Source organism: Hydra vulgaris, chromosome 09, assembly GCF_038396675.1.
Source record: "Hydra vulgaris chromosome 09, alternate assembly HydraT2T_AEP".
Lineage (NCBI taxonomy): Eukaryota > Metazoa > Cnidaria > Hydrozoa > Anthoathecata > Hydridae > Hydra > Hydra vulgaris.
The window spans coordinates 50,248,776-50,271,938 of NC_088928.1; the positions used below are offsets into that span (position 1 = coordinate 50,248,776).

Consider the following 23,163-nt stretch of genomic DNA (forward strand, 5'->3'; position numbering starts at 1 on the left):
AGGACAAAAATAGACTTCGACAAAAGTTAATGTCTATTTAAAAACCTCAAAATGGACTATTTTGTGCTCAATTGAAGTTCATTAATTACTCAGTTCAGTTGTTTTTCAATTCTCAGTGAATGTGCGTGAAAATTTATTTTTAAAATGCCATCTCCAGTTTGGGATTACTTCAAAAAAGTTGAAGGTAAGTTTATCATTTAAAAAATTTTCCTTAGTCACTAAAATCTTTATCACCTTCAATAAAATTATTTTAAAAATATGTGATCAAGGAGTTGTCCTTTATAAAATGTGGATTAGTAAGTAGAAGATTCCAATAGGTGTTAAAATTTATTTAGATTTGTGAATAAAACAATAGTGAAAAAGAAAAATGTTTTTTACTTTCATTTTATTGATGAATATGTACGCAAGTTTTAAACAATAATTAATCATGGGCAATGATCGTCATTTGGAGTTTTGATGTCATTTCAATATTTTTTTAATATTATAAATTTACTACATAACAATCTTCAAATAATACGGTAATGAAAGATTTCTGGTTTTATGAAATCAAGTAAATTTAGACAAAATCATAGACACCAAATAGACAAAAAATTATGCTTTGTAGACTTATGAAGTGAAAATTATTTTTTAACTGAGCAATCTTAGGACACCATCAAAAATTTGATAGACACAACAAGGACAAAAAATTAAACATTTGTTGTGTCTATTACAACATACAGAATTGTCTATGTCTGTGTTGTAAGTCTATCCATAGACTAGTCTGGTTACTAGTGTATAATATGCAAAACAGAAGTGTTTATGTGCGAAATTTTGAATTTTGAATTTTCAAAAAAGTTTTATTTAGTATTTAAATTTCTACTTGTTCTTACGACAAAAGAAATTAATGGCTTATTTAAGAAACTGGCGAAAATGCCACTCTAATGTTCTAGCTCTCTCTCAATTCAAAATTTACACAAAATATTAGTTAAGTAGAAGAAAACAAAAATTTGGAAAGCGATTATGAAAGTGAAGAATTTCTTTATCATAAAGTTTATGATTATTTGTCTCAAATTGACAATGACACTGTGTTTTTCTCAGAAGAAATTGAAAGAAACAATGCTTCTTTTAATCATTTACTGGCGAAATGGCAGTAGAGCACTGCTGTTTACGTGAATAAGTAAACGACCTGTTAGCTATACTGATAGCAGAAGCCTTATGCAGAAACAGCTTTTTGTATACCAGTCTCAAGACCAAAATAACAGTATTGACCAACACACTTGCTTTCGACAGTAACTAATTTTGGAGCCTGAAGCAAAGTTCTTTTATCTTTCAGTGAGGATAAGAAAAAAGGAAACAAAGTATTAAAATTAGATAACGTTGATAAGTTCTCGATGGCTCAAGGCAGTATGTTATTAATTATTTTTTAGTGAATTTTGTTTAATTTTATTAGGTTTGTAAAAATATTCAACAAAAGTTGTTTTGTGAAACTCTTTTAAGTTATAGAGTTTCAAAAGAGAGTGTTATATTTTCTTACTGATATAAGATATCCCAAAACACAGTGACAAAGCCTGATTATAATAGCGAATTTATAAGCCAAATAAGTTTTATTTTGTCGGTAGCTAAATTTGTTGAAGTGAACAAGATATTAGATGACGAAAAAAACACAATCATCAGAAGTGAGTTTTAATAAGTATTTTATTAAATAGTCATATCATTTAGTATCAGAACTTTTTTTAATTTTATGTCTACAGCTTTATGTCAAAACTTATAAAAACTTATAACTGTATATATTAGAACAATGGCTTCTTAATTGGTAGTATAATTTCAATGGTTTAAGGGCAATTAATGTTAAATGTCTACAGTTTCATTTTCATTAGTATGATTATAATACATTATGAGTGAGGTTAGGCAATTTTTACAACCAAATGCTATTCCTGGTGTTAACTTGTTATTCAGATCAGGACTGATTATTTTTTCTTGTTATACTAACAGAAGTTTACCAGACTATTTGGTGCTATGAAAGGTATACCTTTATAAGGTATATAAAACTTTTTTATTTTTATTTACAGCTTCTTATATTGAATACGATGAAGCAACTGAAACTTTAATTGATGGCATTTTGTCTGAATTCTTAAAATGCGCTCCATTTCGAAAAGGTGGCAGAAAAGAAAGGAAATTAGATTTATTATTATAAATATTTACATTTATTTTAATAAAGAAATATTTTCTTGTTGTTTACTAATATTTTGTTTACAGTGTTAATTCAACATTACCAAAAAAAATTTAGGTTATGAAAAAGCGTAGGATTGAGTTGATGTTTTAAGTAAAATAAGAAAGCTTAACTGATATAATATCTTTATTTTTAATAAAAACAAAAATACTAATGATGTGGTATTAAAAATTCGTAATAATATTAATGTTTATTAGATGAAGATGTGTAAAAAATAAGTTACAAGTTATTATTTGGTCTTTAAAATTGTTTGAATGATAATTTATTATTTATTGAGATGTTTTCTTTTTTAATTTTTGTTGCTTTTATATTATCAATCAAACTAAGTTATTGGTGTGTGATATTTTATAATAAACTTTATATTATATTTTTTATTAATAATGAATATTATCTATTTTTGTTTAATATTCCCTATTACTCTCATGTAGTTAATTATTTTTTAGCAATCTGGGATTCTTTCATTCTTTTCCTTTGATGCCTTGAGTTATTTAAACATAATATATTCAGAACTATGCAGATTAATAGAATAATAAATATATTCATAAAAATGAATTTAAAATATAAGTTTATAAAATAAAGAAAATCTTATCTTTGCTAATAATGTCTACCAATATTATTGTTTAGCAAGTATCATGGTTATAAAATGTCAAGATTTAGCTAGTCTAACTAGGCCTGTTAGTACACTTATATTATGGTTTCTTCGTTTTTTTATTAGTTCATATAACATTTTCAAAATCAAATATGTGGAAAGGAGCTGTTTGGAATAAAGATTTACAAGGAGAAGAAGGTGTAATTCCATTTAATTGGATTTGTAATAAAACCGTTTATTGGCCTCCAGGTACCAAAGCATTGACTGCACTAAAATGCTGAGAAGAATTGGCTTAAGTTTCCACAAATTAAAACTAAATTCTCATCAAGAATTCAAGAACATCTATATATTACAATTATTATTTTTTAAATAATTTCCTTAGGAGTTGTTAGAGTTATTTTGTTGATACAAAATATATAACTATTTATATAACCATTCATATAACTATTTCAATTCCACAGAAAGCAAACAGGATTGTGAAAAATTTGAATTTACAACTACAAAAGAAAAATGTTATAATAAGAAAAAATATTTACGAAAAGGAAAACATAAACAAAGAGAATTTCCCAAGTAGGTAATAGTTTTATTGCTTGGATTTTATAAATTTCGATTTTTATACCTAAAAATAAAAATGTTTTTGTAATTTATACCAAAAATTAGTAATTATATTTTACAGGTTCAGTTATCAAAGATTCAGATGAAGTGTCAATGTACCTGACCTCCAGTTGTTCATTGATCAAATCTATAAGTAAATATATATATATATATATATATATATATATATATATATAACTTTTAAATGTATTCTACAAAATAGAGTGCTCAATGTTCTTACGAGAACAGAGCAATTATGTATTAGTAGAAAATCACTTAACAAAATTTTTTTTTCATTTTACACTGTGTTTCATCAATAAAGACTCATCATTTCTGATGAGTCTTTATTGATGAAACTCAGTGTAAAATGAAAAAAAAAATTTTTTAAGTGATTTTCTACTAATATATATATATATAATATATATATATATATATATATATATATATATATATATATATATATATATATATATATATATATATATATATATACATATATATTTATATATATATATACATATATATATATATATATATATATATATATATATATATATATATATATATATATATATATATATATATATATATATATACATATATATTTATATACATATATATATATATATATATATATATACATATATATTTATATATATATATACATATATATATATATATATATATATATAATATATATATATATATATATATATATATATATATATATATATATATATATATATATAAATTTTCCCCTGAAAGTGCAAGGGATTATTAAAAATTGCTTTAGCAAATGCATGCTATTTAACATGAAAATGACATTATTGACCTCTGTCCAAGACCTATAAGTGTAAAAACATGGACGTTAAACCTAAATTAAAACAAAAAATATCCTCTATATTAGGTGCAAAATCTCCTTTAAAATCCTATTTTTCTTATGAAAATTTTATGTGGCCACCCCGATAATTACTTTTCAATGTTAGAAAAATTTAGTATTTTGATTATTAATTTATTTTGAAAAAAGGTTGTTTCATTTAAATTAAATATTTTTAAAAGTTATTAATAATCATCTAACAGCAGGGCCGTTCCGAATGGTGGGTTTAGGGGGTGTCCCACCACCCCCAAAGCTGTCATATAAGCATTTAAGTTGACACATTTTGAGTCATTTAAGTTGCAAATATTGAGAACCTTTTTTTTGTGTGTGTCTCTCTCTAGTTGGCAAAAAATACATACAATCCCCCTTCCCTGTGAGAGACCACTTCGGGACGGCCCTGTCTAACAGTTAAATTACCTTTTAAAAATTCAGAGTTTTTTTGAAAAAATTTTATGACCTCCACAGATATGAAGGGCAAAGGTGGAAAAATATACTTAGAAAATCTAATTTATATGGCTTTGTAAATGGAATACCTTTATAAGTTGTAACACCATTCCATTCATTATATTTTTTTCAAGTTTGCCTTTTTTGATTTTTTTAAATATATTTTTTTTATTTACAGCTTCTTCTATTGTATTCAATAGAGCAAAAGAAACCTCGGTCAATGGACTATTGTTTGATTTTCTAAAATACGCTCCATTTCAAAAAGGTGACGGAAAATATATTATATTTTCCATCACCTTTTAATAAATTTGTGTAGATTTTATTCAATAATAAATTTGTGTAGATTTTATTCAATTATATGTAGATTATATTCAATTATTTGTAGATCCTATTCAATTATATGTAAATATATGTAATATTTAAATACATTTTTTAATAAAACAACTTTTATCTCTTGCTTTAATAATACTATTTTAACTAAACTTAACTGAAAAAGTTCTAAATAGTCTAAGTATAGACTATGAGTAGATTAAATATCCATAATATACCTTAATAATGTAATAGAGAAGTGCAACAGCACTATTGGACATGCATACTACGTTTTGATGGTGATCTCAGTTTTTATGAACGGTTTCTGTGATTACAAAACGTTTTTTAACAGCCGGTTTAACGTTGATAAATCAACTTTAAAAAAACTGTCATTCTCAACGTTGTTTCAACGTAAATTCAACGTTATTGTAACGTTCTTTTGCGTCGAATCAACGTTGATATAACGTTTGAACCTAACGTTGATTTAACGTTGAAAAAAACTTTCATTCTAAACGTTAAGTCAACGTAAATTCAACATTGCGTTTCAATGTAAGTTCAACGTTATTTCAACGTTGTTTGCCGGCTGGGATTTAATATATTTTTATAATCATCACGTTGATTTATATACATTAAATCAACCTTGATCTCTCAACATGGTGCAGTTAGCCAGAGATGAGCGAAAAGCTTCAAAATCAACTTTTTTATTGGTGTAATTTATTTTTGTAAATGTAATCTAGGGACCCCCATCACTCTAAAACTGATATAGTTTTTTCCATAGCGTGATTTTTATGCTCAGTATATTAATTTTACAACAAAAGTAGCAATTTTTTTTTTTCAAATATTATTGAAAAAAGTAATATAAAAATGAAGTATGAGGGCTGCAAGACTTTTATACAACATTTTATTTTCTTAAAAGTTTATATTAGTCCACTGACATCATATATTGAAATAAGAAGAAATATGAAAATTTACTTTTTATTCTTGCTTTTTTCAAAGTGTTTTTCAATAAAACCCCTTAAGATGCGCAATATTTTTTTAACACACGTTTATTCAAGCCATAAAGTTGATCCCATGTGCGGCCACACTAGGCCGCACATGGGATCAACTTTAAATTACACTCTTATATATAGATAAAAACTTACTAGGCTTTTTTTTATAAATGACATCCAATCGTAGATTTTGCTTAAAAAACTGGAGAAGATGCATAAAGTTTTTATCATTAAAAACTTGTTAAAATCTTTTTTAAATAGCACTTTTAATGTTATGGTAAAATGTTATGGAACATTTTATGAAAGAAGAGGAAATAAATAAGGGTTTGGAGGTTGGGAACAAATAATCCTCAAAATTTCATCCCTTGTTTAATAAAAATTTTATCAACTTGTTGCCCTTACCCCAAACGTGAGGGCAACAAGTTGACAAAATATTTTTATAATATTCTCAACTAGACTTATAAATATCCATAAATTTTAAGTTTTATAGTATCATCTCTCAGCGTTCAAAAATTATGACCATATAAAATTTGTAACCCCCTCAAATTAAGGGGGGTTTAAACTTTATAAGGTCATAATTTTTGAACGCTAAGAGATAATACTAAGAAACTTAAAGTTTATCGATGAATATAAGCTAGTTGAGAATAGTACAAAAAATATTTTATCAACTTGTTGCCCTCACGTTTGGGGTGGGTGATGATGGAGGGGGAGGAACAAATTTTTAGGGTTTATTTGTTCCCAGTCTCCAATTATTGCACTTTTTTGTAAAGCATTGATATTTGAAATATTTATAAACATACAAATGTTTGGAGTGTGCTCCATGTCTGGAAGTTAGCATCCAGCGGATTGTTCTCAAACAACAAAAAATGCTGGATCCGTCACTGAAGAGAATATTTATTATTTGTATTTATGTCTGCAAAAAGTTTAGTTTAGCAAAGAGTTAAAATTAGCTTGTTAATGAGAAAAAAAGTTTTTAATTTCTGGTTGTGTTAAAAGCGAGAAAACGACATCATCTAGTACATTCAGTGTTAATGTCGTCTAAATAACTTTTCTTAAAAGCCGCCTTCATCTAGATAATTGTACTTTAAATGTGTCAAATGTGTTTTGTTTATTTAAATATCGCCCATAAAATGGAAATAGTCATTTCATACACCCTAATGTTTATGTTTAAGACTAAAGCAACTGAGAGCATTACACAATAAAATTCTCGAAACAAATTATGATCTATGATGAAAATGCTTTAATTTTAAGGTGTATAGAATAAGAAGAAGTCCGGGAAAAGTCAAAGAATCCAATCACCTTAGGAGGCCAAGAAGCTCTTGATCTACAAATGCATGATGTATGTCATCACCAAGATTCTTATATATATATAAAAGAATATGTTAATAAAGCTCAACTTCATTGAATGTTATTTGTTTATATTCACAATATCAAAGAAGTATATAAAATTGATAAAAATCACGAAAATATCTTGACAACCCATGCCCACACCTACCTGTGCAATTATAACCACTCCTGGAGACCAAATTTGACCAGATTTAATTTTCTTGATATCAATTATCTATATTTAGTCATACAACATGACCCATCTAATTTAAAAACCATCGAGAAACCCCATGACCACCCTTGATAACCTCTAAAATAACCACTTGTGTGGTTATGACCACTCCAAAATTAAAATGGAGCCCAAAATGGAAATCCTTGACCCCCAAAACCTTTATAAACATATTTCATATGTCTATATTTAACCCATAAATAGTTTTTTCATTTTTAGACAATTCTGGCCCACTGTGCATTGGATCAACATTGGGTTTAGATCGGAAAAATGACCAATTTTTGCGATGTTCTTACATACGTTGGAAATAATATAATTTTGCCTGATATTTTAAATCACGTCGTTATTAAGGTTTTCATTAATATAAATACGATAAAACTAACATTGAATCAACGTTGTATTTGCATCGGAGAAAACAGCCGACGCACAGTGACTCAAAGTGAAGAAAAAACGGCAAAAATCATATAACCATAGCATTTTAATATGTATTAAATGAATTTTTTTTTTTTTTGTCTAAAAATCAATTATGTGATTTTAAGTTATTTTTACGCGCAACAGCCAGCAAAACGTGCGCGTATCTAAAAAACACGCGCGCATGAAATTTTACACGCGCAAGCAGATTTTTTTTTTAAATTTTACTTCTCGAATCAAATAATAGTTTGCATAATACATAATTTACTTTTAAATCTCTTTTTAACTTTCAAAATTTAAGTCATAATTATTACCGTGCCCCTCCCCTTTTGCTAAAAATGACAATTGAAAGAATTTTCAAAAAAAAAAAAAATAATAATAATAATTTAGTCATCAACAATAAGTATATAATAGAATGCTCTGAGCATTACTATTATAACTATTGTAAATTTTAATTCATAGAAAAATTTAATTTTTGATGGCAAATTTAACTATAAAAAAAAAATTTCACAAAAGAATCACGACTGTTTAAGAAGAGAAAAAACTTCTACTGGAAGCAATTTCCCATTTTCACATCTATGGTTAGTGAATTGGATGCTCGATATAACTGGATCACTCCTTATCATAAGATAGTTAAACTGGTTTTTCATGACATTTATCTTTAAAATTTTGCATGAATGGTTTAATCTTGCATTTCTAATCTCTTTGTTAAGAGCCTCTAGTGATTCTTTTGAATAAACTCTAATGGAAAGTTCTAATGCATCGGCAATCTGTAAACCATGTTCTAAAAGTTTGTGAACGCTTGGAGGAATAACATACCAATTATATTCAGAAAGAATATTATCTGTTGTATCATTACAATAATTTTGAAAAGAGTTTGGATCTAAATCCTGAACAAACTGCTTTTAAAATTGTTTAAAGTCTAGAAAGGATGTCAACATCTACACCAGTTATCTCAGAGAAAGTACTCGATTCCTCAAAGGCTCTTCTGGCAGTATTACCATCATTAGTGTTTCCAAAACCTTGTTTTGGCATGTTAACAATAAGACTTAGTTCTTTTCTAAACTTCGTTTGGATAAATGCTTTTCTTTCTTTAACTGATTCTTTCTGCTCAGAGGTTTTAGCATAAAATGACCTAATTTTCAATTTATATCCAAGATGAAGAATGTACTCAAAACATCTTATCCAAAGATGAAGAGGTAAAAGGCCAAAAGATAAAGCTTCTTTATTGACAGGTTTAGATCTAATCAATTTAATGTCATTTATCTCTGTTGGTTTTGCTGAACATACATTACAGCTTTGAGAAGAGGTAGCACTTGTCAGTGCATTAACAACTTTTCCATCAAACATAATCAAATCCAAATTATACTTTATAATTGCTGTCATCATAGATGAACCAGCCGGTTCTGACTCTAAACTTACCACAAATGGTTCAAGTTTCTGAATCTAAATTCGTAATCGTTCCTCTTCTTCTTTAATTAGCATATCTGTTTCCATTTTGTACTGTAAACATATTGGTCTGAAGAAATGTATACTAGATAGTTTTTTGTTGTACCATATTACTGTATCATTAACAGTCAGTTTAAGAGGCACAGTATATGTTTGGAAAATACTCTCTTCATTTTTTAATAACTTCATCTAGAGTTGTATCTAAATAATTTTGTTTATACAGACTCTGGCTAGACGCTCCATCAAAACCGCCTTTGAAATGCATAATTCCATGTTGATTGATATCTTTAACCAATAATTCAGAAAATATTTTGTTGCAACTATTTAGACTCAAGATTCTACACAGTGTGTGATTAAAAAGAGATTGAAGGAAGCAAACTGCAGATGTTTCTGAAAAAGTCATATTATTAGGATAGCATTTCTTTTTTTCAATTAAAATTTTATGAAGAGACGGATAGATGTTTGCATTTTGTAATAAGGAGCTATTTCTGATTATCTGGTATTGTTCATCGGACAGATCACATTGAATTTTTAGGCTGAGAGCATCTTCAACTTTCATTTTAACAGGTTCAAGCATAGACATGTTTTTTCTAATTTCATTTGCTTTATCTGGGTACAAAGCCTTCTTTATTATAAAAATAAAATTGTTTCTATTAATGTTGAATTCAGTTGCTGCACTTTTTAAAGAAGCTAAGGCCAATGCTTTGTGATTGTTTTTAGCTAAATGGGCAATTTTAGCTCTTTTGCTTCTTTCACCAAGATTTTCCCAAACTTATTTTTTCTAACAAGATCGGGGAAATTTTAGCTCTTTTGCTTCTTTCACCAAGATTTTCCCAAACTTTATTTTTTCTAACAAGATCGGGGAAAAACTCCTCCTGTAAATAGAAACTTAATTAAATAGAATGATTGCATAAAGAAAATTATTAACAAATAACTCTGTTTCTTTACCTGAAGCCAAACATCTTCTTTAAAAATCAACCTGTCATAGTTTCTATTATTCTTATCTAACTTAGCTCCTACTTTTGCTTTAAAAACTGACAACTTATCCTTTAAGTTTAAGCTCTGATTTATTGAATTCATTTTTATGAAGGTTATAAATATTTAAGACTTCTTTGAACAAAGATTCAAGCAGATTAACTTTATTGAAACCTAGCTCTTTAATTTTTTGAAGAAGATCAATTCTTTTCATGTTTTATATATTATCTATAACATAACACACCAAAGTTATTAATAGTTTAACAATCTTATTGTCATTTACATTATAGCTTAATAGCTGCAAGAATTTTGAAAATCCATATATATATATATATATATATATATGAGCTATAAAAAAAATACTTATCAAATTTTTTTATATTTTACACTGTGTTTTCATCTCTAAAGACTCATCAAGATTAAAGAAATTGATAAGTGATTTTCTGCTAATTTATAATAGCTCTGCTTTTTTAAGAACATTGAGCACTCTATTTTGTAGAATACAATTGAAACTATTTGTACAACCTTTTATCGTATAGGAGAGATGGGGGCACCTTGGTCTGTTGGGCAGCTTGATCTTTTTGCACTACATCATCTATTTATAATAAATATAATTAATATAAAATTATTTTTTTTTGCAAAACAACAACGAAAAAAAATAGCCGGAAGTCTATGCGGATAGCAACTTATGACGTTTCGCAGATATAATTTTAAATAGATGATGTAGCGCAAAAAGATCAAGCTACCCCACAGACCAAGGTGCCCCCATCTCCCCTACTCGCTAAATATAATATTTAGCGAGTAAATGATAAAAGCTGGGTAATATCATGTCAATTGAGCCAGAAAATTTCAAAAATGTCATCATACATCTCAGATTTTGCTGAGTTTTATACAGTTGAGAGTACTTAGTAAAACAAGAAATTCCTTGAAAATTTTAGCTTCTAGCTCCAAGAGGATCCTGAAATATGAGCATTTTACTTTCAACTGATCTTGGCCAGGCCCCTCTTGTCCTCTCAGAATTGAGACCTTTGTTTAAAGGTTCCAAGTCACTTAGCTTTAAAAATATTTGATATTTTGACTTAAAAATTTGTACCTGACTATTTTCAGGGTTAAAGAATCCAATGAAATGATAAAAAATATAAAAAAATATTTTTAAGTACCTGTAATTATCAATTTAAATAAATTTAGGCAATTTTTTATGTACCTGATTTTGATGCTCAAGAAACCCACGTGGCCTTTATGATATCAAAAAAAAATATTTTACACATTATTCTAAATTTTATGATCTTTCAGAAAACATAAGAATTTTGATCTGCAAGTATATGGATTTTCATATATAGATAACGGGGCACAGGCCCCACTTTTTTGTAGCGGAATCTTGCAATACATTTTCCACTACCTTTCAGACTAGCTAGAGCTATGAAAATTTCTGTATTTTTTTAGTGTCAATAAAATAGCATTTTAAAATTAAAAAAGAGCCCAAGAAACTAGGGGAGGGGGCTGGGGGCATGTGCCCCACTTTTTTGAGCAGAATCTTGAGATGGATTTTTCACTGTCTTCCAGACAAGCTGCAGCTCTGAAACTTTCAGCATTTGTGTAGTCCTGATGAACATGCGTTAAAATTGTTTTAGATCAGACGACCAGATGGTCCATGGGGCTGGGCACCTGGGACTATGCCCCACTTTTTTTCACAAAAAAATTTTTTTTTTTTTTTAAAACACATAAATGTGTCTTAAATTTAAGATAAATTTGAAAATATTGTATTCAAAATTTTTTATTGCTTTATACTTGTTCCGTTTTACTTTATTATTTACAAAATAAAATACAAAAAAAAGAAAGTCAAGATAATGTTAAGATTAGCTTAGATGCATCGAAGGTCAAAGTATAAAAACGTCCATTTGTTGTTACAGGTGCATCAATTATACAAGTTATGTTGGTAATTGGCGCCCAACACTCATCTACTCTAGATGGCCAGAAAAGTTTATTAAAAGGACCGTACGGGTGCATGAACGTTACCATAACATCTTGCTCTATATTATCAATTTCATTGATCATATAAATCCAATCAAACGCATCATATTTACACATAATGAATTCACCTAATTTCAAGGCATCAATGTTAATTTGCTGATCATTTTGAGAACTTTGAATTCCAGAAAAAGAAAAAATGCCTGTTATATGAACATCTTCACTTGTTCGTTTAAAGCTAATAGTATCTATAGATTCTGGTTTAAATTGATGATAGCTCCTAGTTTCAGGAATTGTTCTACTTTGCTAAAAACGTTTTTTTAAAGTGGTGCGCAATTCTGTCAGCCTTCTTTTTCAATCTTGAAAAAAATAATTGCTTTAATATTGTTAGTACAGTAGTCAAACATTTTGTTACAATTCAATATCTGGTCATTTATGGGCCTTTGTAGACTTGCATTTGTAGTTAATCGTTTTACAGTGCCACTAATACCATCACATGGTGACTTACCATGGCTTGTAGCAAAAAATGTCCACTCTGCATCAATGTCAAAATCATTTTTATAGAGACAGATATTGTAAATGTTTTTTGTGATTTTTATACTGTGCAGCACAACCATCAGAAAAATAAAGAATCTTTGAAATTTTAGGATGATATTCTTTTAAATAGTTAACTATTTGTGTTTGAACTTTATACACAAAACCAGTGTCATGCTCATTATCTTCTGACATGAAACAAAACGATTTTTTTTCAAGTTGGTCATTTTTGTTTATTAAATAGGGGTGCAATGTGCATTGACTTTTGCACCAATGGTAACTTTGGACTTCATCTTGAATCACACAAGTGAAGTTTTCTGCAAAGTCACCTAAGACAATACAGCGGTCTTTTGCTAAATTTTTCTTTTGTTGCTTTAGATATCTTGCTTGACATTTTGCAATGTAGGAATGAGCTGTTAACTTGTTTATTGCCTCTGATAACATCAACTTGTATTCTTCCATTGTTGTTGTCTGATAGATCAATGTTGTTCTGTCTGTTTTCTGCCACTGATTGAATGACACCTCCTCGTCATTGTCAATTAGTTGTGCATCCAGAAACTTCTTTAAAGAAACTATACCTGGACAGTTCGGACATCGATGAACCATACACTCATTACTTGTAACATAACAAACAACTTTTATCATCAGATCTTTGTAAGTACATTTTATTTGTATAGCATTGATCAAGAGTGTTGAATTTGATGGAGGGTACATACACAAACAGAATGAGTGCCTGATGCTCCAACAGTTATACACCATTTTGGTCTTAAACTGCAAAACTTAGAAAATCCAATAACTTCTTGAAGATATTTAGTTTTAAAAGAAACATAAAGTTCTTTAAGATTACATAAAATAAGGCGCTTTTGCATGTGTTGTTTTCTACTAATTAAGTATTAGTAATCTTTTTTACCAGGCATTTGTCGAGTAAGTTCGTCATCATAGTATACATTGTTGACACTATTTAATGTTATTTCTGAAAATATTTTTCCTTTGTTAGTGCCTGGAACTGAAAAAATCCCACTTATTTTCTTTAGTTTGTGCGCTTCTATAATTTGGTATATAGTGACGTTGAAATATCTTGCAGTAAAATTTCTTGACCAAGACTCGGGTGTAAATGTTAACAACTGAATTTTAGTTTTTTGGTCAGAAACAATTAACTTTTCTTTTATTTCTGCTGTTAGTTTGTCTAGATCATCGCAGTTACTTTTGTCAATAATTTTCGTATGAGGAATTTTATGTTTCAGTTTTTCTTCCCTAACATTATATACTTTTGAAATATGCTCTTCATACTTTGACATTGTTTTTATAACTTTACTTTTAGCAACAGATAACCGTTGATGCTTTGGAATGCTATGAAGTTTTATGGGGGATACACCTATTGTTTCCAAACTAACATTTAATGACTCTCGTGACTTTTCAGAAGTACCACATGAAATAGATTCTTCAAGTTCACAATTATCTTGTTCATTAAATTTACTGATTATAGCATCAAAGCAGCTCCGACAAAGTTGATATCCAGGCACAACATTTGGAAAATTAATTCTTAATTATTTTGCCATGTCTAATGTTATTACATGACTCCCTGAAATGAAAAGAACAATTTGATTTTAGTAATTACCTATCAATATGAAAATTATTTGTACTTATTTCAATATATAATGCATAACCAGATCAGTTTTTTTTTCAAACTTTTATAAACTAGTAGATTTTAATTTCATTATTCAAAAAAGATTATACAATAATTTTTTATCAACAGTATTTACCTTTGATTGCTTTTCTTTTTGATTTATGCTTCTCCAATAAATTACAACATTTTGTGTGCTTCTTTTCAAAGTGTGTACCAAAAATCTTTGCATGATGAAGGCAGATTGTTAAAATTTTATCATCTGTTATTCCAGATCTCCAAATAAATTCTTCTCTGGAATTTTCTCTATAGCAATCAAATTTCTTTAAATCAATCTTTCTACAATAACTTAGTTTATGACAAGTATCATTTAACTTTTTTCCAAAATCACATGAATCCATTCTTACTGTAACACTAAAAACAATTTGAGATTAATTTAAAAATTAGAAACCAATAGTAATTTATTTAATGAAAGCAACTTAAGCAATCACCATGGTAATACAAGACTAAACAGTGATTGATTTCTTTTATCTTACTTTGACAAAAAAAAAGTTTCCTTTTCACAAAGTTTAATTATACTCAATTTGTTAATGTTAAAAATATTAATGATGACTTTAATAGGTAACAAATTTCTTCTATACTAGTGTAATGACAGGATGTTTTTTGTTTCTGTTAACAACTTGCTGTTACCATTTTAGAATTAGCAAAATATATTTTCCTTTTTTAATTCAAATTTTAAATTATACGAAATAAAATTCTGTTAAAATCATTACTTTAGACTGTTTTTAATCTTATACATGCAAATAAAAATTCTTATAAACATTAAGTTTCTTAAAACATTTTTAAAAGATTATTGAACATAGAATGATCAAAACCAAATGGAATAAATATAAATCACAAAAATTTGGGAAGCAATGTTATCAATGTTTCCCAAATTTTTGGGAAACATTGATAACATTGTTAAACATATGAAATGTTTAACGTTGTTAAAAATGAAAATCTAAAAAACAAAATTGAAGACAATAGTTTTAAAGTTATCTTAAATAAGTTTAAAAAAAAAAATTTTTTTTGAGAAAAAAAGTGGGGCATGGTCCCAGGTGCCTCAGCCCCATGGACTATCTGGTCGTCTGACCTGAAACAATTTTAACGCATGTTCATCAGGACTACACAAATGCTGAAAGTTTCAGAGCTGCAGCTTGTCTGGAAGACAGTGAAAAATCCATCTCAAGATTCTGCTCAAAAAAGTGGGGCACGTGCCCCCAGCCCCTCCCCTAGTGTCTTGGGCCCTTTTTTAATTTTAATAAGATTGTTTATCAACACTATATAAATGCAGAAATTTCATAGCTCTAGCTAGTCTGAAAGGTAGTGGAAAATGTATTGCAAGATTCCGCTACAAAAAAGTGGGGCCTGTGCCCCGTTATCTATATATGAAAATCCATATACTTGCAGATCAAAATTCTTATGTTTTCTGAAAGATCATAAAATTTAGAATAATGTGTAAAATATTTTTTTTTGATATCATAAAGGCCACGTGGGTTTCTTGAGCATCAAAATCAGGTACATAAAAAATTGCCTAAATTTATTTAAATTGATAATTACAGGTACTTAAAAATATTTTTTTATATTTTTTATCATTTCATTGGATTCTTTAACCCTGAAAATAGTCAGGTACAAATTTTTAAGTCAAAATATCAAATATTTTTAAAGCTAAGTGACTTGGAACCTTTAAACAAAGGTCTCAATTCTGAGAGGACAAGAGGGGCCTGGCCAAGATCAGTTGAAAGTAAAATGATCATATTTCAGGATCCTCTTGGAGCTAGAAGCTAAAATTTTCAAGGAATTTCTTGTTTTACTAAGTACTCTCAACTGTATAAAACTCAGCAAAATCTGAGATGTATGGTGAGATGGCTTGGCTCAATTGACATGGAATTACTAAGCTCTATTTTAGATTGGAACAAATTGGAGCAGGTAAATTTTATTCCATTAAATGGTATATTGCTGACAGTACTCAAAAACACTAAAATTAGCGTTGAGTTATGCGGAACATTTTTGTTCTTGTACCACAAATAATGTGTTACAAAGAAAAAAAAAAATTTTTACTAATATTTTTCTTCATGCTGAGTAATAGCTTAAACCTAATAATTTTTTGAAAAAAATCATTCATTTGCATTGTGAATTGACACAATTTTAATAAATTAATAAAAAATACAAACACTTTAACTACTATGTCTCCACAAAATAAATTTCTAAAACTGACTATTTTATCGAACATTTCAAAATAGCATCAATAAAGTGCTTCAAATTAATACATAACCTTGCAATGGCTTCAAAAAAAGTTTTAAATTATTATGTATCTGGCCTTTCCATCATTAAAAGTTATTTGTATTTAGAAACCAAAGACGTTTTTTGCTTTTTTGCCACTTTTTGAGGATTTTGAGCAACTGTGCGACACTGTGAGCCACTGGAACACAACAACGTAAGTGTTCTAACACTTACGTTGTTGTGTTCCAGCCTTAATTTGCTAGCCAGCAGTAATTATTGTTAGCCTAAGTAATTGTTGTTGTGTTCAGCCTTGAGGCCTCAAGCCTCAAGGCTGTATTTCATCCTCGAGTAAGAAATACTTAAAATTACACATTTAAACGTAATGCGGGACGCGGATGCGGGTTTTTACAGTGGTAACATAATAACACTGGTAAACAAAATTAAACTTGTTTTTCATCACAAACAAGAATAAGCTTTTCTGAATGTATTTTCGATTTTGAATCCAAATCTTGTTACAATTTTGTTCTAGCACGTTTAGTTAATAAACTATTTACATTTTTGTGTTTTATAAAAATGTATTTAATTATGAAAATAGAGTGTTTAATAAATCACATTTTATGCAATCCATTTACTTGGGATAAGTGACAAATACATCATACATTAATAAATTATAATGCAATTAACTGCACACAGCTAACTTACATGAAAAAGAGCTTTTAAAATAGTTGTGAAATAAAAGTATACACATCACAAACTATTCAGATATCGTTGAAAGTACGATTTTTGTTTGAACTTTTTGGTCTGGGGTATTACGATACAACAACCAATAATGATCAGCCATCATGTTATCACTCACTGTTCTAAAAAGATTTTTGAGAAAGAAATCTAGTTGGAAATGCAAGAATATAGACCCTAATATCCATTTATTTGCCTTAGTGTTCCGTTGTGGCACAACTGACCCACAGGCTAAGGAAACAACAATGTTTTACAAATCCTGTTTGCATACCCTTTAGAATACCTAACTTTAAAATCTCTGCAAATGACTATTATATTTGTTTGCCATAAGTAGTATATCCATATTGTCATATGTTTATTTAGATGTTCAGAATGGGCAATAGGGATGAATGGCTTTATATTTTAACTATGTAAAAGTACTGCTTTAAGGCTTCTCTGCAACTAATCAATAAAGCGACACCAATCAGATGCTGCATATGTCTGAAATAATTCTATATATAGTCCATGTATATCATGGCAACAAAAATGAGGACCATCTACTGTAAAGTATGTTATTAAGTTATTATTCTGCTTTTGGTAGTAACTGATACGAAGATTTTTTTCAAATAAGTTGTTTATTAACTTTGCTTTCTCTTTAAACAGTGATAGGTTTCTGACAAGTTCATTTAATTTGTATTGGGTTAACAACTTTGGCTCAAAGTTTTTACCTTCCAATGTGCAATCAGGATCTGCAGGGGATCTTCTGTAGGAATTGAAATGGGCTGTTCTTTACAATGTTTCACTGGTATATGGCTCTTTACAATGTTTCACTGGTATACAATATTTTCACTGGTATATTCCTTGACTGAATAAACAATGTCATTGTTTATTCAGTCAAGGAATCAGCACATATAATTGCAACAGTTGGTGTTCCAAGACCCCCTGCAGATCCTGATTGCACATTGGAAGGTAAAAACTTTGAGCCAAAGTTGTTAACCCAATACAAATTAAATGAACTTGTCAGAAACCTATCACTGTTTAAAGAGAAAGCAAAGTTAATAATGACATTGTTTATTCAACAGGGTTTTCTGCAAATAACAAACACAACATTGTCACTGTTGTGTTTGTTCTTTGCAGAAAACCTTGTTGAATTCTTACTGAACACAAAAAAGAATCAGCATGAAGATCTCTCAGCTCTCTCCATATCATAGGTATGGCAAATGGTATTGAAGATTGCTTTTTGTTCATCCAACTATGTAATCTGTTTGAAAAAGCTAAGCAGATTTGATGGGGTGCTCATGATTTATCTTGGTCACCTAGGTGGCAACCAAAGTAAAGATTGTATTTTTTTTTTAATGCTTAGTGTAATTGATCATTGTTGTTGTTTAGTTTTAAAATTGCCACATATATAAAAAAATTGTCAAGGTGATACTTACAATCTGAATTCTTAGCACTATACTTCACATAATGATGATATACTTCACTGGCAGAATGTTCTAGTAATGTAAGCTGTTCTCAGAGATTCCAGGTAGCAATTATTGGTGTTGCCTGACATAATAACTGTCTGATATAATCAAATGAATACATTAATCTAAAAAATATGTTAGACTAATCCAATTTTCAAAAAAGTAGTTCTTTGTCTATATAATATTGTTAAATCTATGTATTTGCATATATGCTTTTATCATAAAAACTTTACGTGCAGTTTCAAAATCAGCATCAAAAAATTGTATCCAGGCAGTTCAAAATTATCTCTGATTAAAGTTCTTTGTTGACCAGTGTGTCTCCCCTATGCTCAGTTAATGATTTTTTTTGCTAAAAAGTTTTACAACTTTTTAACTACTTAAAAAATACCACTAATTTGGTATTTGAACAATAACATTAAGCTGTATCTTTTAATAGTATTTTTTTCTTTTTTCTAGATTTTAGATGTCAAAGTGTCTACATAATATTTAAATAGCTAACTTTATGTTTAAATAGCTACACGATTTTTTTTGTATAAGCAACTTAGAATTTCGGTCAGAACTCGAGTTGCTTATTTTTCAGCCAATTTTTATATCTCGAGTTGCTTAATGGTTGCTTAAGTTTCTTTGCCTAAATTTCAGTGTTTTTACGAATAAGAGACAAAATAGGCCTAATATCAAGTCTTTAACAGTAGAGTGCTCTTTACAACTAAAATCACTTAAATTCTAATAAAAAAAAAGATACTCATGATCTTAACAGGGTTGTCAACAACATACACAACAACAACACTACTGTGATTACTTTCTTTTGAAATCGCTTATCTAAAAGAAGTCATTGCAGAGAAAAAAATTGATTCGATCGCAAAATAGAATGTTTTTATTTCTCAAAAAAATGTATGGCAATTTTTTAAACTACATAAAGCTATGTTTTATATCCAACATAAAAATAGTATTTGACAGTAAATAAAGGAACTTTTTGAGTGCTTTGATTTTTATGTGCAATTTATGAGTTGCTTATGTTAACATTTGTTCAGAACTGAAGTTGCTTAATATTTTTTCACATCGAGTTCAGTTGCTTATAAACGAGTTGCTTATACAAAAAAAATCGTGTAACTTAATAGAAATTGATGTTGCTCTTATTTTGTTTTTAGTATTTTTGATATTTGTAAAAATAATAAATATTGAATATTAATTGTTAAAGATGCTTAGATTAAATTAGATGCTTCAATTAAAATTTCTCTCCCAATTAAAAATTTGAGTAGTGTTATATATAATTAAATAAATATAAATATATGAATGATGCTTTTTATTTATATATTTCTATTTTAATTTTTTTTTTAATGATTTTGTGAATGTAGTTCTTTATTAGCTATGATCAGGTAAAAGTACCAGCCCTCTAGGTAACAACCATTTAGATAACAGCCCTCTGCATAATAAAATGAGGTACATTTAAATAACACACAGTTTAAAGGATATTTAAACTTAAAATATTATATAGTACATTTTTTTCAGATATTATATATTTAGGTTTAATTAAATAGAATATTTTATTACAATGAAATGTAAAAAAAAATGTATTTAAAGACAAAAACAACTCAACTTTTTATGTTATTTAATTTTTTTATTAATCTTTTTAGTCTACACAGAATATTAAAAATGTCTAATGTCAACTTGAACGAAAGTACGTCTTCAAGCTCTGAGCCTCTCTCTCACTCTGAGAAATCAACTTTTTCATCTTCATATTCTATAGCCTCAACTCTACCTGTAACATCATCTGAAGAATGCACAAGCCAGGAAGAAACATCTGCTTGGGGAATTTTATTTCCTTTTAAACCATGTTATACAACATTTGAATTAACAGGTGATAAAAAAATTTCCTTTGGTCGACACCCAAAGTGTTCATATATTTTTATCGATGGTGTTGTTACAGATTATTTTTTACACATTTCTAAAAAACATTTTATTATATACAAAGAATATGATAGTCGTTCAGAAATTGGATATATAGTTTATTTGGAAGACCATAGCTTTTGTGGAACGTATATTAATAAAGATTTAGTTGGGAAAGAAAAAAAAAGAGTTTTGTCTTCTGGGGACATCATATCTTTAGCAATACCTAATAATAGAATATTTTTTTACTATGACATCGCCTTAGAAAAAGAAAATTTACCAAAAGCTTTTTCAATAAAATACATTATTAATTCATTTGTCATACTTGGAGAGGGGGGTTATGGGGTTGTAAAACAAGCCACAAATAAAAAAACACAAGAAATTGTAGCAGTTAAAATTTTAAAGTCTTGTGGATCTAATAAAGACTTGGCCTATGAGGGGACAATTATAAATAGTATAAAACACCCTGGCATTGTTGAAGTGAAAGACATTTATGATAATGACAAAATTGTCATTATTGTCATGGAGTATGTTGCTGGTGGTGACCTTTTGGCTTATATATTAGACCAAGGTCCAATACCAGAGTTAAAATGCAAGTCTCTTTTTTTAAAACTATTAGAAGCATTACAACATTTACATGACAATAATATTGTTCACAGAGACATTAAACCTGAAAATATCTTGTTGACATCAAAAGATTTAAATAACTGTATTTTAAAGATAACTGACTTTGGCCTTAGTCGTTTTGTTTCAGATCAATCTTACATGCACACTGCTGTTGGCACGATAAATTACTGTGCTCCAGAATTACTTAATAATATTTATTCAGGGTACACCTCTGCTGTGGATATTTGGTCAATAGGTTGTGTTTTATATATAATGCTTTGTGCAAAACCACCTTTTCAAAAAAATGCCAATCAAACAATTGATTACCAAATTATGAAAGGTATATATGACCTTTCTGATGGCATTTGGAAAAACATTAGTGATGATGGGAAAGATTTAGTCAAAAGAATGTTAACTGTTAACAGTAAAAACAGAATTTCTTTAAAAGATTCAATTTGTCACCCTTGGTTTCAAAAAAGTAATAAACCTCCATTAAAAAAAGTTAAATTCACTACCTAACGGTTTTTACAAACTTTAAATTTTTTATTGAACTTATTATATGAAATTATTAAATCTACTCAAAGGTAAAGTTATACGACGATCTCAATAATAGGAGTTTGATTTTTAATCGTTTGATGATGTAGTTTTTCTATTTATATATTTAAAAAATTTTCAGCTTTTTTTTTACATTTTTTACAAAAATTTTACTTTAACTTTTATTATAGGGGAGAGTGGTGTACCTCTGAGGTATTTTGAAACTTTTGCAAATATAAAAAAAATACTAATAATATGTTCTGTAAAAAAATATTTTCTTTTACTTGATAATATTAGTAACTCTAGGATTTTTTATTAAACATCCAGACATATTTTTTCATCCCTTATTATGTTTTGTTTTTTGGTAAAAATGATGGGAAGAATTAATCTTAACCATTTGCAATCATGGTTATATTTGAAAGGTTGGGGGCGAAAAAAATGTCAACAAGCAATTGTTAAAACAAAATATCTTTTTCTGAAGTTTTTCATGTTGGAAAAAGAATTAAATTTATATATTACACATTACACATAATACATAACCAATAACAATTGCTTGTTAAGAAAACTGTATTACAGAGGTTATCCTATGATTTAATTTTCCAAACATTACTTCAGTTAATATAGCTTCATGTCTATTTTTTTTCGGCTTAATGTATTGAAATAGGATGTTGTCGCATGGTAAAAAAATTTACCATGCGCCCTTTATTAGGCAAAAAAAAATACTAACTTACCATCAGATAATTACTATATTATAGTAAAATGCTTGTAAATTTACAATTCAGTCGAAATTAAAATTGACTTAACAATATAGTAATAGATTTTTATGATAAAAATATCAATATATAAATGTTTTTAGTTAGAATATCTTTAATGAATTCTTTTACTTTTGATATGCCATTTAGAGACAAGAATGTTAACTTGAAAAGGAATAGAAAGAATTTAAATAAACACAAAACCATAAAGGCAAAAATGTGGTTTTAAAAGAGGAAGATGATTATTATATTATTTGATGAAAAATAAAAAAAATCATCTTGAAAGATAAATCACAAGTTGTAAAAAGTAGACAAGAAGATGTAAATTTTCTCAATGATCACAAAAAATTTTTGCAAAATAGAAAATGAAGTAAGAAAAAAGTTTAAAGGTTATGAGTCCATTAGGAAACAAACA

General features: G+C 28.1%; 1 protein-coding gene and 1 long non-coding RNA gene across 2 annotated transcripts; both read left to right on the top strand.

Annotated features, from left to right (window-relative positions):
• Positions 1-682: 682 nt before the first annotated feature.
• On the top strand, positions 683-3,682 carry LOC136085122 (uncharacterized). The gene is made up of 3 exons (XR_010641098.1): positions 683-1,383; positions 2,049-3,368; positions 3,475-3,682. It is a non-coding gene; the product is annotated as an uncharacterized LOC136085122 (long non-coding RNA).
• Positions 3,683-20,565: 16,883 nt separating this feature from the next.
• LOC100207948 (myosin light chain kinase A) lies at positions 20,566-22,316 on the top strand. The gene has a single exon (XM_065805990.1). The coding sequence runs from the start codon at positions 20,572-20,574 to the stop codon at positions 21,979-21,981; it is 1,410 nt and encodes a 469-aa protein (XP_065662062.1). The 5' UTR covers positions 20,566-20,571; the 3' UTR covers positions 21,982-22,316.
• The last annotated feature ends 847 nt before the right edge of the window (positions 22,317-23,163 follow it).

Bases quoted from the DNA above. Each gene is read 5' to 3' on its own strand.
- LOC100207948 (XM_065805990.1), top strand. From the start codon at position 20,572: ATGTTATTTAATTTTTTTATTAATCTTTTTAGTCTACACAGAATATTA.